The sequence below is a fragment of the Sparus aurata genome, chromosome 14, assembly GCF_900880675.1.
Source record: "Sparus aurata chromosome 14, fSpaAur1.1, whole genome shotgun sequence".
Classification (NCBI taxonomy): Eukaryota; Metazoa; Chordata; class Actinopteri; order Spariformes; family Sparidae; genus Sparus; species Sparus aurata.
In genome coordinates, this window is record NC_044200.1 from 10048596 (window position 1) to 10066068 (window position 17473).

At 42.7% G+C, this 17473-nt stretch overlaps 1 protein-coding gene across 2 annotated transcripts in view; it reads left to right on the plus strand.

Moving 5' to 3' along the window:
- The window catches only part of tafa5a (TAFA chemokine like family member 5a), a 166360-nt gene extending 151651 nt beyond the window's left edge, over positions 1-14709 (plus strand). For both annotated transcript variants that reach the window (XM_030439818.1, XM_030439819.1), the window contains exons 4-5: positions 6895-7110; positions 13339-14709. In XM_030439818.1, the coding sequence (XP_030295678.1) occupies positions 6895-6903 (9 nt within the window). In that variant the 3' untranslated portion in view covers positions 6904-7110; positions 13339-14709. The remainder of the gene's footprint in view (positions 1-6894; positions 7111-13338) is intronic.
- The last annotated feature ends 2764 nt before the right edge of the window (positions 14710-17473 follow it).

Consider the following 17473-nt stretch of genomic DNA (forward strand, 5'->3'; position numbering starts at 1 on the left):
TTTTACAGGCATAAGACCTAGTGTGTGTGTGTGCATTTGTGTGTGGAGTATGCAAATGAGGTGGTCACGCCGTGTTCGAGGGCTAATAGACCTGATTCATGCGCATTCTCACGTGGATGTTAACATGCTCGCGCTGATGTCCGCCGGTGTGTGTTCGCAACTGTTTGCATATTCATACTTACATGAATATGTGTCCCTGCTTCACGGCGAAGTGTGGCTCCTGTACTCTTTGGCCTACTTTTTACGTTTCATACACCGCTTAGGATGTCAGTCAATGTACCTCTCATCGGCTTATGCTGACAATATGTGGGACGTGACAGGTATTCCTTTGCTCGCTTCATTGGCTACTTTAAGCTTGGTGACAGCTAGTCAAATGGCTGGACAGCTATGTGCACTCATCTGTGCCATTCCGTGCCGTGTGTGTGTGTGTTTATGTGTGTGTGGGTGTGTGCGCGCGTGTGTTTAAGCAGCTTTACACTGTCAAGGATTCTAAAACTGGCAATGGACTCGGGTCATTGTTTGAAAGTCTTCTATAATATTATGTGATAAACTGTCCTAATATGACCGCCCCGTCAAAAGAGACAAGGAATGCTCAGGTTTCAGGTTTTGAAGTGCCCAGTCTGCTCTGATTGGTCAACTAACACATGCCACATAACAATAACAGAAAAGCTGTGCTAAATACATTTTATTATATGAGAAAAAAAGCAGCTAGACATAATTCATGCAAATGTGTGACATGGTGACATAGTCGACATCACAAAGTAAATAAACAAACTCTATGAGCGAATAAACTGAATAAACACAGTGATCTTAAATGACAAAACAATTTCATACTGTTTAACTTTGTTCATATGTGGCGGACCCTGCCACCTTTCCAGCTCCTAACAGTGTTCTGAGGACCCTTTTTTCCTCTGAGAACAGCTTCTTTATTCAGTTGTGGAAAAAGTTTATATTTCTGTGTTTGTATTAATACCTCATTAATATTCTAAATATAACATTTCGGAGTTTGAATATATTCTCCAAAACCATGTAGTGCCCCTTTAACTTTCAAGATGAGCAGACATGAATAAGAACACTACAGAAAAAATGAATAAAACAAAGCAAAGTCCACAATAATAGGTCTCCTTTAACTCTCAGGCGAGTTGAGGGAAGTCGGGACCACGTGCGTAACCTAAAATTGCCTAAAATGCATCAAAAGGTTTGGGCCGAGTCTCCAGAGCGAAATTTTTTTTTTACATAAACCTCTTGTTATCTGGCGACCTCAGGGAGAATCAAAACAAACAATTTACTCCTCAGCCTCCCTCTGGTTAACTTTGAACAAATGGCCCCTTTCCCCGAGGCTCTTCAAGGTTAAACCCAAACTGCAGCCGCACCGATATTGCCTAAGGATGAGCGTCGGCTGTGCACAGTCCAGTGAGCATGTCCGACCTGTCTGTCAGGTGTTTGTGCGAAAACATCAATGCAGACAAACAGACACATCCCTCGGGGGCATTTGACTAAGCCAAGTCAATCTGACTCAGCCACCGTAGCCGCATAAAGGGCTATTTTGGACAAATGTCAGGAGGCGGTTTGCGCGTATTGGTCAAATGTTTTCGAGAGTTTGTGTTTTTTTCTCTGTCAGACAGAAGGAGAGTGTTGCTCAGGATGACACCGCTGACCTCCGCTCTACCTTTGGTCGGCTCCGACAGCGTCGCGAGGTGGATCAGATGTACGCCGCGTGTTTTTTTCATGAGTGTCACTCATGTCAGCGGCCACCATTCGATGCACTCCTGTTTAAAAATAACTCCCTCGCCTACTTTTCTCGTTTTCCCTCAGCTTGACTCCTTCTCACTGAGGTTTCTCTCTTTCCACTTGCTATATGTTTTTTTCCACATTTGTCTTCCTCCCATCCCCCTCTGTCCCCCCTCTCCACGCATTCATCTTAGTCTGACCCCAGCTTTGAGGAGTACATGTTGTTCCTGTCAATAAAAAGCACAATATGGATTTTTTTTTTCTGGCCGGCTCCAGAAGAAACATATGAAGATTGATACGTACTTTGGTTATTGTTGACAGCGACGTTCTGAGCGAGGTTACTTTTATTAGCGGCGCACCGCAGCCGCAGCTGAAAAGGACACATATCAAATAGAGGGTGCACTCGCGAGGCACATAATTTATTTCAGGATCAAAAAGCCTCCCTGATACGGGGGACAAGTTTCTCCTCTAAAGCGTTGACCTGACAGAAAATGGAATCCTTCAGATGGACCGTATCTAGCTCAGAGACTGTAAATGAGCTCCGGCGGTTCACTTAAGCGTGTTAATGAAACAATAAAATGCACGTGGACACTCAACTGCAAGTCCATCAGTAATTATTTTATTTGGTTTCTTTTTTTTTATCCGACTACATAAAAGCAGATGTCTGCCAAAACGCATACAATGAGGACATAAAAATGATAGAACATCACTTACAGAGATATGGGCCTGTAAGATCTGTCAAAACAGGCCTGATGTAACCAAACGTCCAAGTGTTCTGGCAATTTAACGTTCAATGAAGTATGACCCTGAACAGCAATTGTCCAGGCGCACGCAGCTTGGCAATAGCATAGCTGAAAAACCCAGCCTTGAGCAGCGAATGACATCACCAGTTGTCGTCGAGACTGTTTCTTTGGCTTCATTTTTGCACAGCTGGATGAAGTGGAGATACATTGTCCATCTTACTAAGACCGATGCATTTAATCTCAAGAGTTTGAAGCGTAGCGTCTTGTTTTAAGCCTTTCCAAAATCTAAAACACGAGAGCAAAAGTAAACGGAATGGATTTAAACTGTTTATATGCTCTATAGGAAGCAAACATTAGCATCTCCTGCTAACTAGGCTACTATCTACAGCAGTAACCTAGCCTTAACTCCAAAAGCAAAGGGTATTGAATGAGCAAACTAGCCTACAATATTTAGCGGGCTTACAGGTTACTTCAGATAACTCTTCATGGTTGTAAAGTTGTTTGGAGTATAGCGATAGAGTAACATCATTAGCATTATGAGCGTAACCTGTGTCAGACTCATCAGTAATGTCTCATTCTTTAGGCTAGTTCTTTTCCTCCACAAAAAAGAATTACATATAATCTTTGGTAAACAAATCATGTAACAATTAAAATCAATTTTTATTTTGCAATACTTTCATAGGCTACGAGGGCTAGCCAGCACTAGCTCCTAATAGCTATTGCATGGATCATCTGGTGATGATGTCAGCTGCGTGGTACACGTAGGCTAGCTCTTAGCGTCAGTCTGTTAGCATTATATCACACTCTGTAATTGTAGTCATCACGTGTGTATTTTAGAATCTTTGACAAGGATGACATCTTAAGCTGAGGACTAACGCTTGAGAGGTTTAGCAAATGTAACTACCTACATTACCTTTAGATGTAATTTAAAACAGTACATTTATATGAGGTCTGCCTCTTGTAGTCTATGGTAACAGAGCAACAAATGTGATACCAATAAACAGCAAGAAACTGCTGTTTTCTGACCCACAGTGCTATAGCAATATTTACATCTCGGATAAACTAATACATGATGGTGGCTGGGCAATATTCACAGCGTCCTCACAGCGCAGCATTATGCCACGGTCCACAGAAAGCCCATCAGCAAAACTCGCCAGATGAAGGGACATTTTGGGGTTAATTTTCCCGCTCCTGATATGCTTCCCTCCCTCCTTGATGTTAAGTGATTTGAATATACATTTTATCACACAGTCAAATGCTGCCTTTGCTGCCGTTCCAAAGCGCTTCTCTTTTTGGCAAAGCGATATGTAGTCTCAGCAGTCATCTCCTATACCTCCTTGCCTCACTGAAAGGCTTGCTGCTGTCTCCCTCCAGAGAGGAGGATGCTCCGCGCCGTGCCCTCCACCATTTTAGACTGGCAGATGAAACGGCAACGAGGAGCTCTCTCGCTGCGTGTGCCGACGCGGGGAGCTCGGGCAAGAGCGAGGGGGGAGTGAGTGCGCCATTACAGGGAGAGAAAGCGAAATCACCTCAGGTTATCTGACGACTTTTTGTGACAGCCTGATGAGGTGGGATTCAAAACAGAGATGGCGAAAAAAGCGGCGTGGGGAGGAAAAAAAGAGCAGTGCGAGTGAAAGACACTGAAGCAGTCAGACAAGCAGTGGCATAAAACATTATTTAAGTCATTTTCAGCTGGCGTGCATCAGGCGGTGGCTCTTAAGCCTCTAAGTGTCTGTAAGTTTGAAAGAAAGGACGCTGCTTTGAAAAGTAAGTTATAATTGCTGAAAAGGCAACCGTCAGGAGGACTTTTTTTTTTGTTTAAGGCCGCCATGCTGGTTACACGGCATCCAATAGTGCCCCCATGCTGTAGCCAATGTTTTTTAAATCATTTATACCTAGCAGCTCGCTGAAAAAAAAAGTCTGTTATCCCGAAATCCAGTCAGATGGATGTCCTCGTCTTGTCTTGCGCCTCTCTCTACAGCACAACATTTTCGGAAAACACAGGAAACAGTCGGTCGGATTGTGGGAAACACACCTGAAACAACTGAGATGACGGAAAATCCTTTTAAATGTCCAACTAGGTCTTAATCATACGTTTCATTAGGTCAGCCCTGATTGGGGGTATTTAGCCCATGAATGGAGTGCTATGAGCAGAAGTGGCACCTACTGAGAGAAAGACTGTGATTACTGTAATCAAGTTGTTTTCAGCGTGAAGAGAAGAGACGAGAAGAGAAGAGAAAAAGGAGGACAGTAAGATAAAGACGACAGGAGTAAGGATAGAAGCAAGATAAGAGCACAGGACAATGTATACCTGTAGGCCTCCAAGTGAAGACGGAATACGGAAATTACTGCGACTGAGAAAAGACTGCGATCACTGTATCAAGACGTTTTCGGTGAGGAGAGAAGAGTAGTAAGCAGAAAAACAAAGGAAGAAAAATAAAGACGACAGGAGTAAGGGAAGAAGAGCAATAAGGGTACAGCAGGGACAATGTACTGTACACTGGCACCTCTGCGAGCGAGGACTGCATAAAGAAGCATGTTTGAACACGAGTGTAATGCTTGGTAACATGAGCTTATGTATGTCCATATGCATATTTCATACACACTGGAGGTATGCGCTCGGAGATGAAGGCTGTTATCGTCCCCCCACACAAGCAGCCCTCCTCTACAATGTTGCAGTTTACACGTAACGATCCCCAGGCCCGTCTGCGTCTCCCTGTAAGCTTCCTGAGTATTTACCCCGTTTAAACATCAGCCGGTGACAGCGTGTGTTCGGCAGAAACATGAAAAAAAGCCCTTTCGATCAGGGTTTGTAAGCCAATCCTGAGGGCCTCCCTTCCCTCCTCCCATCACTTTCTTTCCACCTCTTCTTCTTCTTTCTCCGTGGAGAGGTTGAGCACGATGGGATCCCCCAAAGCCCCGCCATCACCACGTCCCCCCCTGCAGTTCTGGGTCGGTACCCGCCTTGGTAATTGATCCCTCTGGGCCCTCTAGGCACATCCAACAGTGGGCTGAACAGAATCACCGCTAAGAAGACAGCTGCTTGGCCACCCCAGACAAGCCGAGAGAATGGGAGAAGAAAAAGAGGCCCTTTCGCTGTTAACCATTAGCTCTGTCTGCCAGCTCCCTTCTAGAGGGAGCCAAGTCAGCACATCATCTCTGCTTGCAAAATACCAAGTCCTCCATTTTGAGAACTTTGGGAAATACAATGGGATTTGTACCAAGAGAGACTTTTCGCTAGTAGTCTGTTTTTAGATTTGCATCAATATCATACGAGCTTGTTGGATTGATCGGCTAAATGAGCACTGTTGCTAAAACCCAAAAGCTTCTGCTTGCCAACGAAAGCGGCCCTACCTGTGTTTCATCCCAAGCGTCAACACTGCCCAGTTACAGAATTTCAGCCATCTCCATGTGGCCAAACAAGCCAGATGATTTCATAAAGCAGGGAGGGATTGTTGGCTCTTTCTCGCAGCTGCAGATTTATTCCAACAACAGATGCAAACATGCAAGGACACTGTGCACACACACAGTGTAAATACATTATAGTGTTGGTGCCGTATCCAAAATGGCAACGCTTCAGGGGCTAAGAAAAACAGCACTGTTTTGAGCTTTGTGACAATCTCTATTTCACATAATACAATGTTTCTTAAAAGGTTAATTTAGCTTTAGAAGTAGGCACATTTTGTCAGTCCATAAAAAAAACAAAAAAAAAACATCAAAGTCATTGGGATTCATCATAGGAACCACGAATACCTGTACAAAAGTTTTAATCCAGTAAATGTTGAGATGTTTCCCTAGATAAGTGTAAATGACCATGGAGCCACAAAGAAATTATAAAGGATCACCAAAGTCAGCAGATTTCATCCTCTGGGGACCATGACTGTCCAAATCTCACGTCAATCCATCCACTGTTTGTTGAGATATTTCATGTTTGACCAAAGTGGTGGTGGTGCTTAAAGAGGGTATTCTTTGTTGTTACTGTGCTAAACAATAGGACATTTACCTACACATGATTTAAATAATTATTTATTATTAATGCCTCTATTGCTGTTTTATTCCATTTAACTGCTTAACAAGTCAATGTTCATTAAACAAAATCACTGGAAAAACACAAGGCCTCTTTGTGTTTTGCTTCCATGTGGGAATCCGACCCTGATTTAATCCCACTCGCCTATATTTACCACCGCATGTCTCCTTGTGACAAACACAAGCACAGAACAGCTCATCAGGTTTGAACAAAGCCAGAGAGGCACGTTTTCAAGACACCTCAGCAAGACAAATTGCTGATGACGGTGGCGAAACTGTGTCTAAATCTGTAAACAAAACAACACAACTCTTAAAAATAAAGCGCTGCATCCTCATTATGAGCTTGATAACCATACTGCCTCCCCCTCTCCTCCCTCCCTTTTCCTCCCCCCAGGCTCTATGACGCGACAAGAGTCCCCCTCGACACTCTTGCACTATGGAGAGCATTGACGACCCCTTGACAGACAGCCAAAAACCATCTTGCAACACCACCAACACCACTCTACCAACACCACCACCAACATCACAACAACTCCACCCAAACCCTGGTCCCGCAAAGGCAGGAAGCAACACAAGCAGCTACAGCACAGCACCTCATGGAGGCAGCAAGGTACAACAACAACACCCCAAAGTTTATCCAAATGTGTAGGATTTAGGGGATGTATATCTATAGTATTCATAATTATGTATTATGTTTTCAATGTGTTTCCATTAGTGTATGCTCACCTGGAACTAAGAATTGTCGTGTTTTCATAACGTTTGAATGAGCCCTTCTAGCTTAGCGGGCGTCCTCTGCCACAGAGTCCGCCATGTTGTAGCCCAGGACGGACAAACCAAACACTGGCTCTAGAGAGGGATTTTTGTGTTGTTGTTTTTTTTCTGTTTTTTTTTTTCCCACATCTTAGGCTGTCACCAAACACAATTGCTATTCTAGGGGATAATCAGTTGGTTGCAACCTGCAACAAGACCACAAGATGGCACTTAATCCAACTCACTGAACCTTGAAGTAATCTTTCAATTTGTGACAGAGGTCCTTACAGTGAAGATTTTGCAAAGTGCCTAAGAAGGGAAATCAGTGACATTTTGTATTTACCATCTTTCATAGATAAAGTATAGTGCCTAAACCTAACCAAGTAGTTTAAGTGCCTAAACTTAACCTAGTTTGAGTGCCTAAACCTAACAAGTAGATATATTGCCTAGACCTAGACCTAACCCAACGACGACAGTGTTAATACCATTCCGAACGTCATAATATGTGAACCATTTGTCAGCTGTCTTTATTTCGTTTTTGGTTTTTTTTAGTGCAAACATGATGAACCATAAGGATGGTTTATCTATATCATTTATCCATTAGTATTTTTCCTTATATGGTGGCTGATAAATTGTGTAATTAAGAATCTTATGGAGATCATTAGCACCAATGTTACTAGAACGCAAACACGTCATCCTCCGGCTTTAGCGCCACATGCAGACAACAGGAAGCACACGAGCACACACATAAATCCAGACACAACCGTCTGTTTGTTTGATATCTATCCTTGGCTTACTCATCTTTCCATAAGCTCACCAGCTCCCCAGTGTGTGTTTAACCAGAGGAAATCCATGTGTGTAGCAATACCAGTAAACCCGCCGGTTTATTTTCAGCTTGTTTTCGCTCTGCTTTATTGGCACGCCTTGTATATCGTCTTTAAAGTATTGTGTCAGATGGCGTCTGTGTGCTGGAATAAAACAGGGCGCCAGACAGACTCCCTGATATTAATGCATGTGATCGGGAAATAGAGAGCAGCCATGTAGTAAATTTTAACGTACAGTGCAGTAAAAGGGATGAGGCCAAAGTCATAAAAATGCCCAGTCTCATAGAGTTTCTGAAAACCAGGCTCTTCTGTCGGTCAATATTGTCAACATTTATGGCCCGTGTTATCATTTGCTTTTGAGTGGGGGGTGGGGAGAGAAAAAATCGGATCCTGCTGCTTTTCAGTCTAGACAGCAAGTCTTCAGCAGATTTGAAATAAAAACAGACACAGGGTGGAACGCACGCTGTGGCCTGAAATCCTCTCACAGTGCATCACAGAGAAGATTGCCTATTTCCTCACAGAGAGGATTGAGTTTGAACATTTGATCCTATAATGTGCTTTTCTGCAGTGATAAAACATCCGATCACATTTGCGTTATACGTTGCATGAGCAGATATAATCTGTACATCAGTGTGCACTGACAGACATGTTGCCTGTATCTAAAACAAATCAAGCGACATTACTCCTCTCTGATGCCACCGTCGCAGAAGTGCCGTGTTAAATCTGTTCGGATGTTCCCTCTCGAGCATTAAAGTTCTGATCATATTGTGGGATGCAGATAGTGAGCAGTGTTTGCTTTGATGTTCTGAAGAAATGCAGTATGAAAGGGGCTGATAATGACATAACACCCCAGATAGCTTTGAACTCTCTCTTAATGTGGAATGGGGCCTAGTGTCTGGAGGCCCGTGCATACATGTTCATGTGTTTTGATCTCTGCATCTGCTCCAGGCATTATCCGACTTCACAGCATGTAATGAGCGATTTCCCTTGCCTTATTAACCTGTGAATCATTCCTAACCTACAAGTTCACTTATGAATATTCATCCGGCAGGCTATTGTGCGGGCTTGCGTGCTCCGATCCGAAAGAGCGCTTGCTCGGCTGCACAAGACTTAACATTAAGCGGCGAGGGCAGGGGACTAGTATTAGAAACAACTACGGCGAGATGATGCAAGGAGCAGCAGCACTCCGGAATGACAGATGAGCAGAGATGGCTTTATTCCATTAGCTCAAGTTTTTTTGGCAAAGCGCAAAGTCATTCAATCATACATCATTTAATCAAACTCCTGAGATTTTTGCATTATTCACCTCTGTCGCAGGCTCGAGGAGGAGTTTGGAGAGGCAAAGTTGATCAGTTTTCCTTCACACGCGCCCGTTCACACGTTCAACGCGGTTCAGCGCGGGTCACCGCACCATGACATTTCGAGGGGAGTCAGTGAGAGCCACACACACACACAGGAAATGTCAAGCCTGGGCCATGTGTTGGCCGCCTTTGCTTTAACTCCCAGCTGGAGAGCGACCCCATATGTATTACTTTCTTTACGTGCAGCAGATGTGGCCGCGAATGCACACGCAGAATGCACCGGAAAGCCGGCGCAAATACATGTTCTCATTTATACATCAAAGCACTCCAGCTTTGCCTAGAGACAGGAAACTCTATGCAGTGTCCATAAAATCAAATGTTTTCCTCATCCTCTATTGTGCACCGCTGGGCACGTATCAATATGTATTGAGTGGATCTCCCGCTCGCTCCGTAGCAAGAGAACTCTGCACAAATTAGATATTAACACAGATGGATTCTCTCCTTCTGTCACCAGTGCACCTGCAGCTCTCATCAGTGTCACTCAGATTTGTTTAAAGGGGCAGAAGAAATTCAAACTCAGAAATATGATTATTATATTTTCCATAAGTGAATAAACAAGCTGTTCTCAGAGGAAAATAAGGTCCCAGAACATTGTTTGAAGCTAGAAAGGTGGCAGGGTCCGCCAAATATAAATTAAAACGGCATGAAATTGTGTTGACCTTCAAGGGCAATTTGTTTGTTCAATCAGCTCAGTCATGAGAACAAAGAGAGTTTGTTTATTTAGGCACAAACAAACTCTTCTTAATCTTCTCATTAAAGTTTCTTCCCTAAAAACTACGTAGTGCTCCTTTAACCCTCCTCCTGGTCTTGTTTGATCAGCCGCTGTGCTCACAAGTTTGTCCGCATGCTCAATGGCCGGCCGGACGCACTTCCTTCAACTTTGCATTCCTCCAGCACAAAAAATGTAAAGCATTCTCTCGCCATTATAAGATATAAAATAGAGTAATATGGTCGTTTGCTGATAAACCCGAGGTAATAATCACCCAGGGCCTGTGAATTTTATTCATAGGGCAAATTCATCTCGTATTCATCTGACATTCGTTCCTCTTTTTTAATAGAAGGCTTGCATTTTCCCTGAGATGAGATTTGTGTGTGAGATTTATGGGGAACCATTTGCCACCGTGTGGGTGTGAGAGAAAAGGGAGAGGAACATAGAGAGAATATTACCATGGCAGACACAGACTACGTGGTAGCTTACATAAACAAGACGACCGTGCCAGACGTCTATTTCAATTCGTGTGTGTTCGTCCCTCTCGAGATTTCTAGGTTTTCTGCGCTGCCTCCATTTCGTCTGCGACCACCCGGCGATGCTGCGATCTCACCGTGCCCACTAGGAGGCGTCGGCAGAGGGGACTGCGCTGGGATTAAACACCTGCTTTGGGCAGCAGTCACAGCCGAGCTGTTAGCGCAGTCACGCCCGCGCTTCAAGCTGTTATACCTCTGGGTCATTTCATGCCCGGCTCTGACAAAACCATGACATTATCTCCATTAAAGCCCCAAGCTCCATGAGATGTTTATTATTCCCACAGTGTCAGACATTGTCATCTGTGATACATGCGGGCGCTCCATACAACACCTGCCCCTTTCATGGCAATTTGCACCCTGTGAAATTATCAAGAGTTCATGATTATGAATTAAGCTTCAGCGGTATTCTTGTAAAGCATCGGCGCCTCTATCAAGTTGGCTGCGTGACTGGCGGGGGCCAGATGGCGAGGAGGCTTCCAGATTTGTCTTTCCGTGGTAGATTAATTGTTTCTTAGTCTCGGCGCTGTGAGACCGGCTTTGTTATTGGGTTGCACCCGCGGAAGAATTCTAAATATTTGACTGGTGAAAAACACTTGATTTGACAGAGAGTGAGCTCTACTTGTGTTCCCTCTTACTATGCTAGTAGGGCGCTGTAATTATCACCTCCATTTGGTAAGGAGCAGTGGGTAAACTGAATGCTTACAGTGAAACACAGGATTGATTCTTCCCTAAAAATAGGGGTTTCTTCTTTTTAAAAAGGTGTTCAATATTTTGGGAAAGATGCTAATTTGCTTTGTTTCCAAGAAATGGGGCTATGTCTGTTAAGTATGAGCCAACAGACAGTTAGCTTAGCATAAAAACAAGAGGCTAAACTTGAGAAATGAGATACAAACCATTAGGTAGTGAGCTCTAGACTTGTTGGTAGGCAGACTTTTTTACCTTCAGACAAAGCCAGGTTAGCTGCTTCACCGTTTTTACGCTGAACTAAGCTAGTCTGAGCAGGCGTAGCGTGTTGGTATGAGCCTGCTTTGGGCGTCTATTTCAGGCAGCGTTCTCCTCCTTTCCGCTGTCTCTTTGATCCCTGTCGTGACAGGAAACAACAACCACTTCTGAGCTAGAAACCTACACGCTGAAAATGACAATAACCCGGTCACTAACAGTATGAACTTAACAAGCTAACAGCTCTTACCTTTCCTCTTGCTAACTGTCTTGCGGATGTAGTGTTGCATTCAGCATTCAGAAGTAAGAACGGTATCAATCTTGCCATCTTGCTCCCGGCAAGTTTATTTCCTAAAAATGTCAAACGACTTTTTTAAAGCATAGAGAGCAAGCACATCTGAGGTTACTGCAAGAAAAGCTGTTTAGCTTAGCATAAAGGCTGGAAACAAGAGGAAACACTGAGCACTTAGCAAGTTTCTCCCTGTTTCCTGTCTTTGTGCTAAGCTAATTGAAACATCCCCTCGCTCTAGCTTCATATTTAGGCTACTGGACAGACATGAAAGTGTATAAATCAGTCGTCATATCACTTTCAGCAAGCGAGCAAACACATTTATTCCCTAAAATGACGATTTATACTTAACTACTACTAAAAGGTATGCTTATTCACAATTTTGCTGTGAGTATGATGATGTATGCTAAATATATTAGCATCCTTATATGCCATCCTTATATTTAACATTATATTTATGTGTTAAATATAAGGATAGCAGCTGGTTAGCCTGGCATAAAGGCTGGACGCTAGAGGAAACAGCTAGCAAGACTCCAGCCAGTTTACTGTCTTTAAACTAAGCTAAGCTAGCCGTCCCCTGGCCCTTGCTTCACATTTACTGCACAGACACAAGTAGTATCAATATTGTAATCTATTCATGAATGATTTTTATTTCATCCATAAAATATCTGTTTTTAGCAGTAGAATAAATGGACCAATTCATTAATCGCATAACGTGATAAAGACGTGAATTATGTGTCATAATAATCATCTTGTTTCTACGAAGGTTGAACGGCTTAAAAGAAAAGCACAGAAATTGAGAAAAAAACAGGTGTGTTCAGACTGCAAAGAGACATTTAATTGTAAAAGAACTAAAGGAATTGTTCAGCATTTTGGGAAGTGTGCTTATTAGCCATTTTGCTTGGATGATATATTCTAAATATAAAGCGACAGCGGGCAGTTGCTTAGCTTAGCATAAATGCTGGAGACAAGAGAAAACTTCTAGCATGACTGTAGTTTCTAGTCCCGCCTGTCTTTATGTGGAGCTAATCCATCCGTCCCCTGGCAAGAAGCAAATAAGTGAATTTCTTGAAATGTTGAACATCTACTTAATATAAAAGGAAATAATATAAGAGAGAGAGAGCAGGTGCATTCATACTGCAGACATTCTTTAATTCCAAAGACTTAAGTAAATGTCAAATTTCCTGAATTGTTACACCGGAGATTTTCTGTGCTGCTGCATGAAGATGACAGCACATGATCGCATTTTCATATAAATGGTGTAGAACACGATACAGTATACAGGCAGTACAAAGACAATGCAAAGAAGTTGTGTTCCTGAAAAGCCTTTTTTTGCAGATTTGGCTTCCATCAGGAGCTGAGAAGGCAGTGACAATGGCTGTGCGCTATAACAGTCGTCTCATGTTTGCTCTGTTCTTGTTGATCCACAGGTCTCATAACACAGTCGGAGACGGGAGAACCAGGGAGTGACTGTTTGAGGGAGCAAACTCTCCCCTGGACAAAAAACACTGTAAAACACTGTCTATTTCCTGTGACCGGCTCCTCCGGGCTTGTGACTGCTCCCTCCTGCTATCTGTCGTCGGGTCAAAATGACGCATCCACCTCCTCTCCACTCTTATCTGCCTGCTCTGTGAAGTTAGCAGCGCCTGCTCGTGCCACGGAGGATCGGACACCTCAGAAATCCCATGAATGGTTTTCGCCTCATTGGAAGTCCTTCTGTTTAAAAACTGCTTTGAATGAGGGATTTCCCCACATCACGTCACCGGCCACTGGACGCAGGAACTCCGGAGCACAGACCGGATCATTACAGACCAGACCCTGTTGCTTCTCGGACCACCTCGCGAGGCCGTTAAAAAAAACCTTAACTGAGTGCGCTCTGCTGTGAATAGGCCTTCTGCTGGAGTGAACCTCCCATATTTTTATAGACCAAAGAGCAAAACAACAAATACGATCATGAAGACGGAGCGGACGATCTGGCAAAGACACGCGGAGACTTTGTGAACTTGCCCTCTGTGTCGCCGCCGGCTGCCCCCTCACAGAGACACGGTGCACAAGTGGACCGATGCAAACTGAACCTCGCATCTGGGGGGACAAAAAGTACCGTACACAATCAAAAGGAGTACTTTTAAAACTTTCCAGACATTTTTTTTTTTTTTTTCTCAGAACTATGCCCACCACTGTATTTTGGAACTGGAGATATAGGTACTACATACGTATAACTGTGTATCAAAAAAAAATTTGCATTTTTCAGTAGCTACGGTTGGGACAGCTTGCAGGATTGTCGCGTTGGTCACGGATTGGGGAGCGCAAATCATATCAAAGAGATGATAAATATCTACAGAGAGTATAAATGCTGTTGAGTCTGAAAAGAAGGAGTAAAGAAATGTCATTAAATGTATTTTGAAAGGCCCTAAAAAGTTATATATTTAACAGTTTTATATGTTGTACCTTTGTAGAGAAGCTTATTGGACTTAAAAATGTGGTCACAATGGCAGTTTAGTAGGATGTGAACAAATGCTGTTGTTCTCATTACTGCTGGCTCGTAGTCCCAGGTTTTCTGTTTCACACCTCAGTAGCCGCTTTCTTTTCATGGTCATCAACGAGTCATTGTCTATCAGATCCATAAATGGGAGAAAAAAAAAAAAAAAAAAAAAAAAGGAAAGTGACACAATTTATTGAGGACTGATCTGCAGCCAACTGAACATTGTAAATCTATGGTAGTCAGTGGAAGCCATTGATATCTGCTAATTTGCTATGATATTGTATTGTACACGGTGTGGAATACTGACTCATTTCCTCTCTATGGGTTTTTGATCTCTTAATTTATTTTTGTGCTTGTGTTTGTTCGCACAAATCCGGCCTCTCTCCGACTCACGGCGAGGAAAACACAACGGGGAGAGAGCAGGAGAGAGAGAAAGAGAGAGAAAGAGAGAGAGAGACAGAGAGAGAGAGAGAGAGAGAGAGGAAGCCGAGGAGGCGTCGCAGAAGTATTAGAGTCATTTACATAAATTTTTTTATCATGAAATATTTTAAGAATAAATTAAATACATGAAAAGAAAAACGTCCCCTGCACATTCAGATGGTCTTGGTGTTCAAGGTCATCAAAGGGAAAAAAAAAATCCAAATGATCTTATTCTGGTTTTTGACTTTCAGTGACTGGTGTGTGTTCTGTTACGAACATGAAAGGTTCCTTTTCATTCCCAGGTGATCAGGTGGGTTGATGACCGGATCATTTTCCAGGCTTGAAGTCCTACAGTAGAAGCTCAGTGGGAGAATGTTGTTATCTTATTGCTCTGCTTCAACAGCCAACAGCACTTGCAGTTGTGCAGAGCTCACACAGATGTCAGTGAGGACATAACCTTAAAGCCGGAGGCTGCTGGGAAACCAAAATACACTCATCCATCCTTTAACCCCTTAATACCCCTACGAAGGAGTAAAAAGTAGAGGATTTTTTTTTTTTGCTCTTTTGGTAACTCACAGAAAAAAAAGACAAAAGTTACTACATTTTTTTGGTTTTATACCTGAGCCTCTGATAAAGCACCAAGACGTTTACAGCAAAAGCAGCAACTGTTTGTTGTCCAGTGTGTTGGTTGCAGATTTCAACCAACTGAATAGCCCTCGTCTGAAACGCCACCGGTTGCTAATAACAAAAAAAGAAGAAATAAGTTCTAACAGGCTTCAATAGAGCCATTGTTTGGTTGGTCTGTTCTGGGATACTGTAGAAACATGGCAGTGCAACATGGTGGACCCGCTCCCTCTGCAGATCTATGTATCAATTCTGCAAAAAATCCTACACACTGGACCTTTAAAGTGAATTATAATACACATCCAAGAGCTCTGGCCAACGTTATCCACTGGCTGCACTGGTGCACCTCACTTTTTCATTTAGGTGCACCTATAAGAGGAATATAATTGTACAAAGGCAACTGTTAAAAATGTTATTCAAGGCATTTTTTTTGTTGTTGTTGTTCTGACCTGCTGAATAACAGGCAAACAGCAAAAATGTTCAGTCAGATTTTCAGGTGCATAAGCGACCAAAATAGTCGCACCCCGGAGCCCTGCGTCCTCACATGAACAAGAGCAATGTGAAAACCTTATGACCTACTGTAACTTTTTACATGAAACACTTTCAAAGATGAATGGACACAGTAAAACTTAACTGATGGCGATATATATAAACACACCGAAAAAACAAACTAGATCTCTCAGGTTAAGGTGACTTTATTGTCTCCCACCAGAAAAAAAATATTGCTGCATCAAAACCAAGAACCACAATAAGAGTGCACGTGCACAAACATTATCCTTTACAAATCTAGCTCGGACCTGCTCAACTCTTTATTGGGGGGAAATCAATCCTTGTTTTGTGGTACTCTACACAACTTTGCTGTCTTGTATTTAAACACAGGAATACACATGGGAATTTCCCATTCACTTCAATCTGGACATGCTCTTTGAGCAGAAGCTGCGGTGCCCCTATGACCTGGGCAGGATCTAGGCATAGGCATTCTTGGCACGTGCCTATGGCCTGGTTGCCACGGGGAAGCCAGACAACTGCTGACATTAAAAAGGGATTAACATACATTTTAAAATCTAAAAGTATGCCCAGTCTTAAACTTGATATCAATTGTCCATACATCAATTTATTCATTCCTACGTATAAATATACACAACGTTAGCTTAACTTTCCTAGAAATACATGACCAACAAATGAATACGAAACATAAATAGATAAGCTAAAATATATACCTACCTAAATGAATGAGCATAATAGTAATTGTGGCATTGGAGTCATCTTATTTGTTTACCACATATCAAAATGTGCAAGCAGCAGGGCCCGTAATATGTCTGCCTGATACAATCTTTACCTTTAATCCAGCCCCGCAAGTGATTACAGTGAACTTTTACTGTGCGTATGATGAGAAAAAAAAGGGTCAATACATTATTCAAGGCAAGTCAAGGCCAGTTTATGTGTATAGTCAAATGCTACAAAAGGACTCAACGTGCTATATTGGTCTGCACTAGCAGTGGTTTATCATCCAGCACAACGAAGAATAAAACAGTATATAAAGCATTTCAATTTAAAGAAAAGACTTGTCTCTTTTATTATGCTTTGTGGCAAAACGTCAGTTATAAAGACGAACCAGAGCTGCAACAGTTAATAAGTGATTAAACCATGAAAGGCGCTCCTATCATGACTGACAGAGGCTGAGAGGAGCGCCACACAATAACAGATCATACGAGAGGGAAAATGTCAGCTGAAGGCATTAATCCATATAAGCACGCAATTATACATTCCACAGAACTATTTTGTACAATGATGAATGCTGTCATGAGGTTTTCCAATACAGTTTTCAAGGGCTATTGAGTTGATGACATCGGCGGATGACACTCACAGTAATAATGGCTGTACGACTACAGTATAGGCTCCATAGTGGATCGGGGCTCATTATGACGAGCAAGCGGGCAATTTAGCTTCAGTGTGAGACAACTGTAATGTATTCCTTTTAAACAAATATAACAATTTGAATTCCTCTTCTTCTGATGCAGCTACATTTTTCAAATACT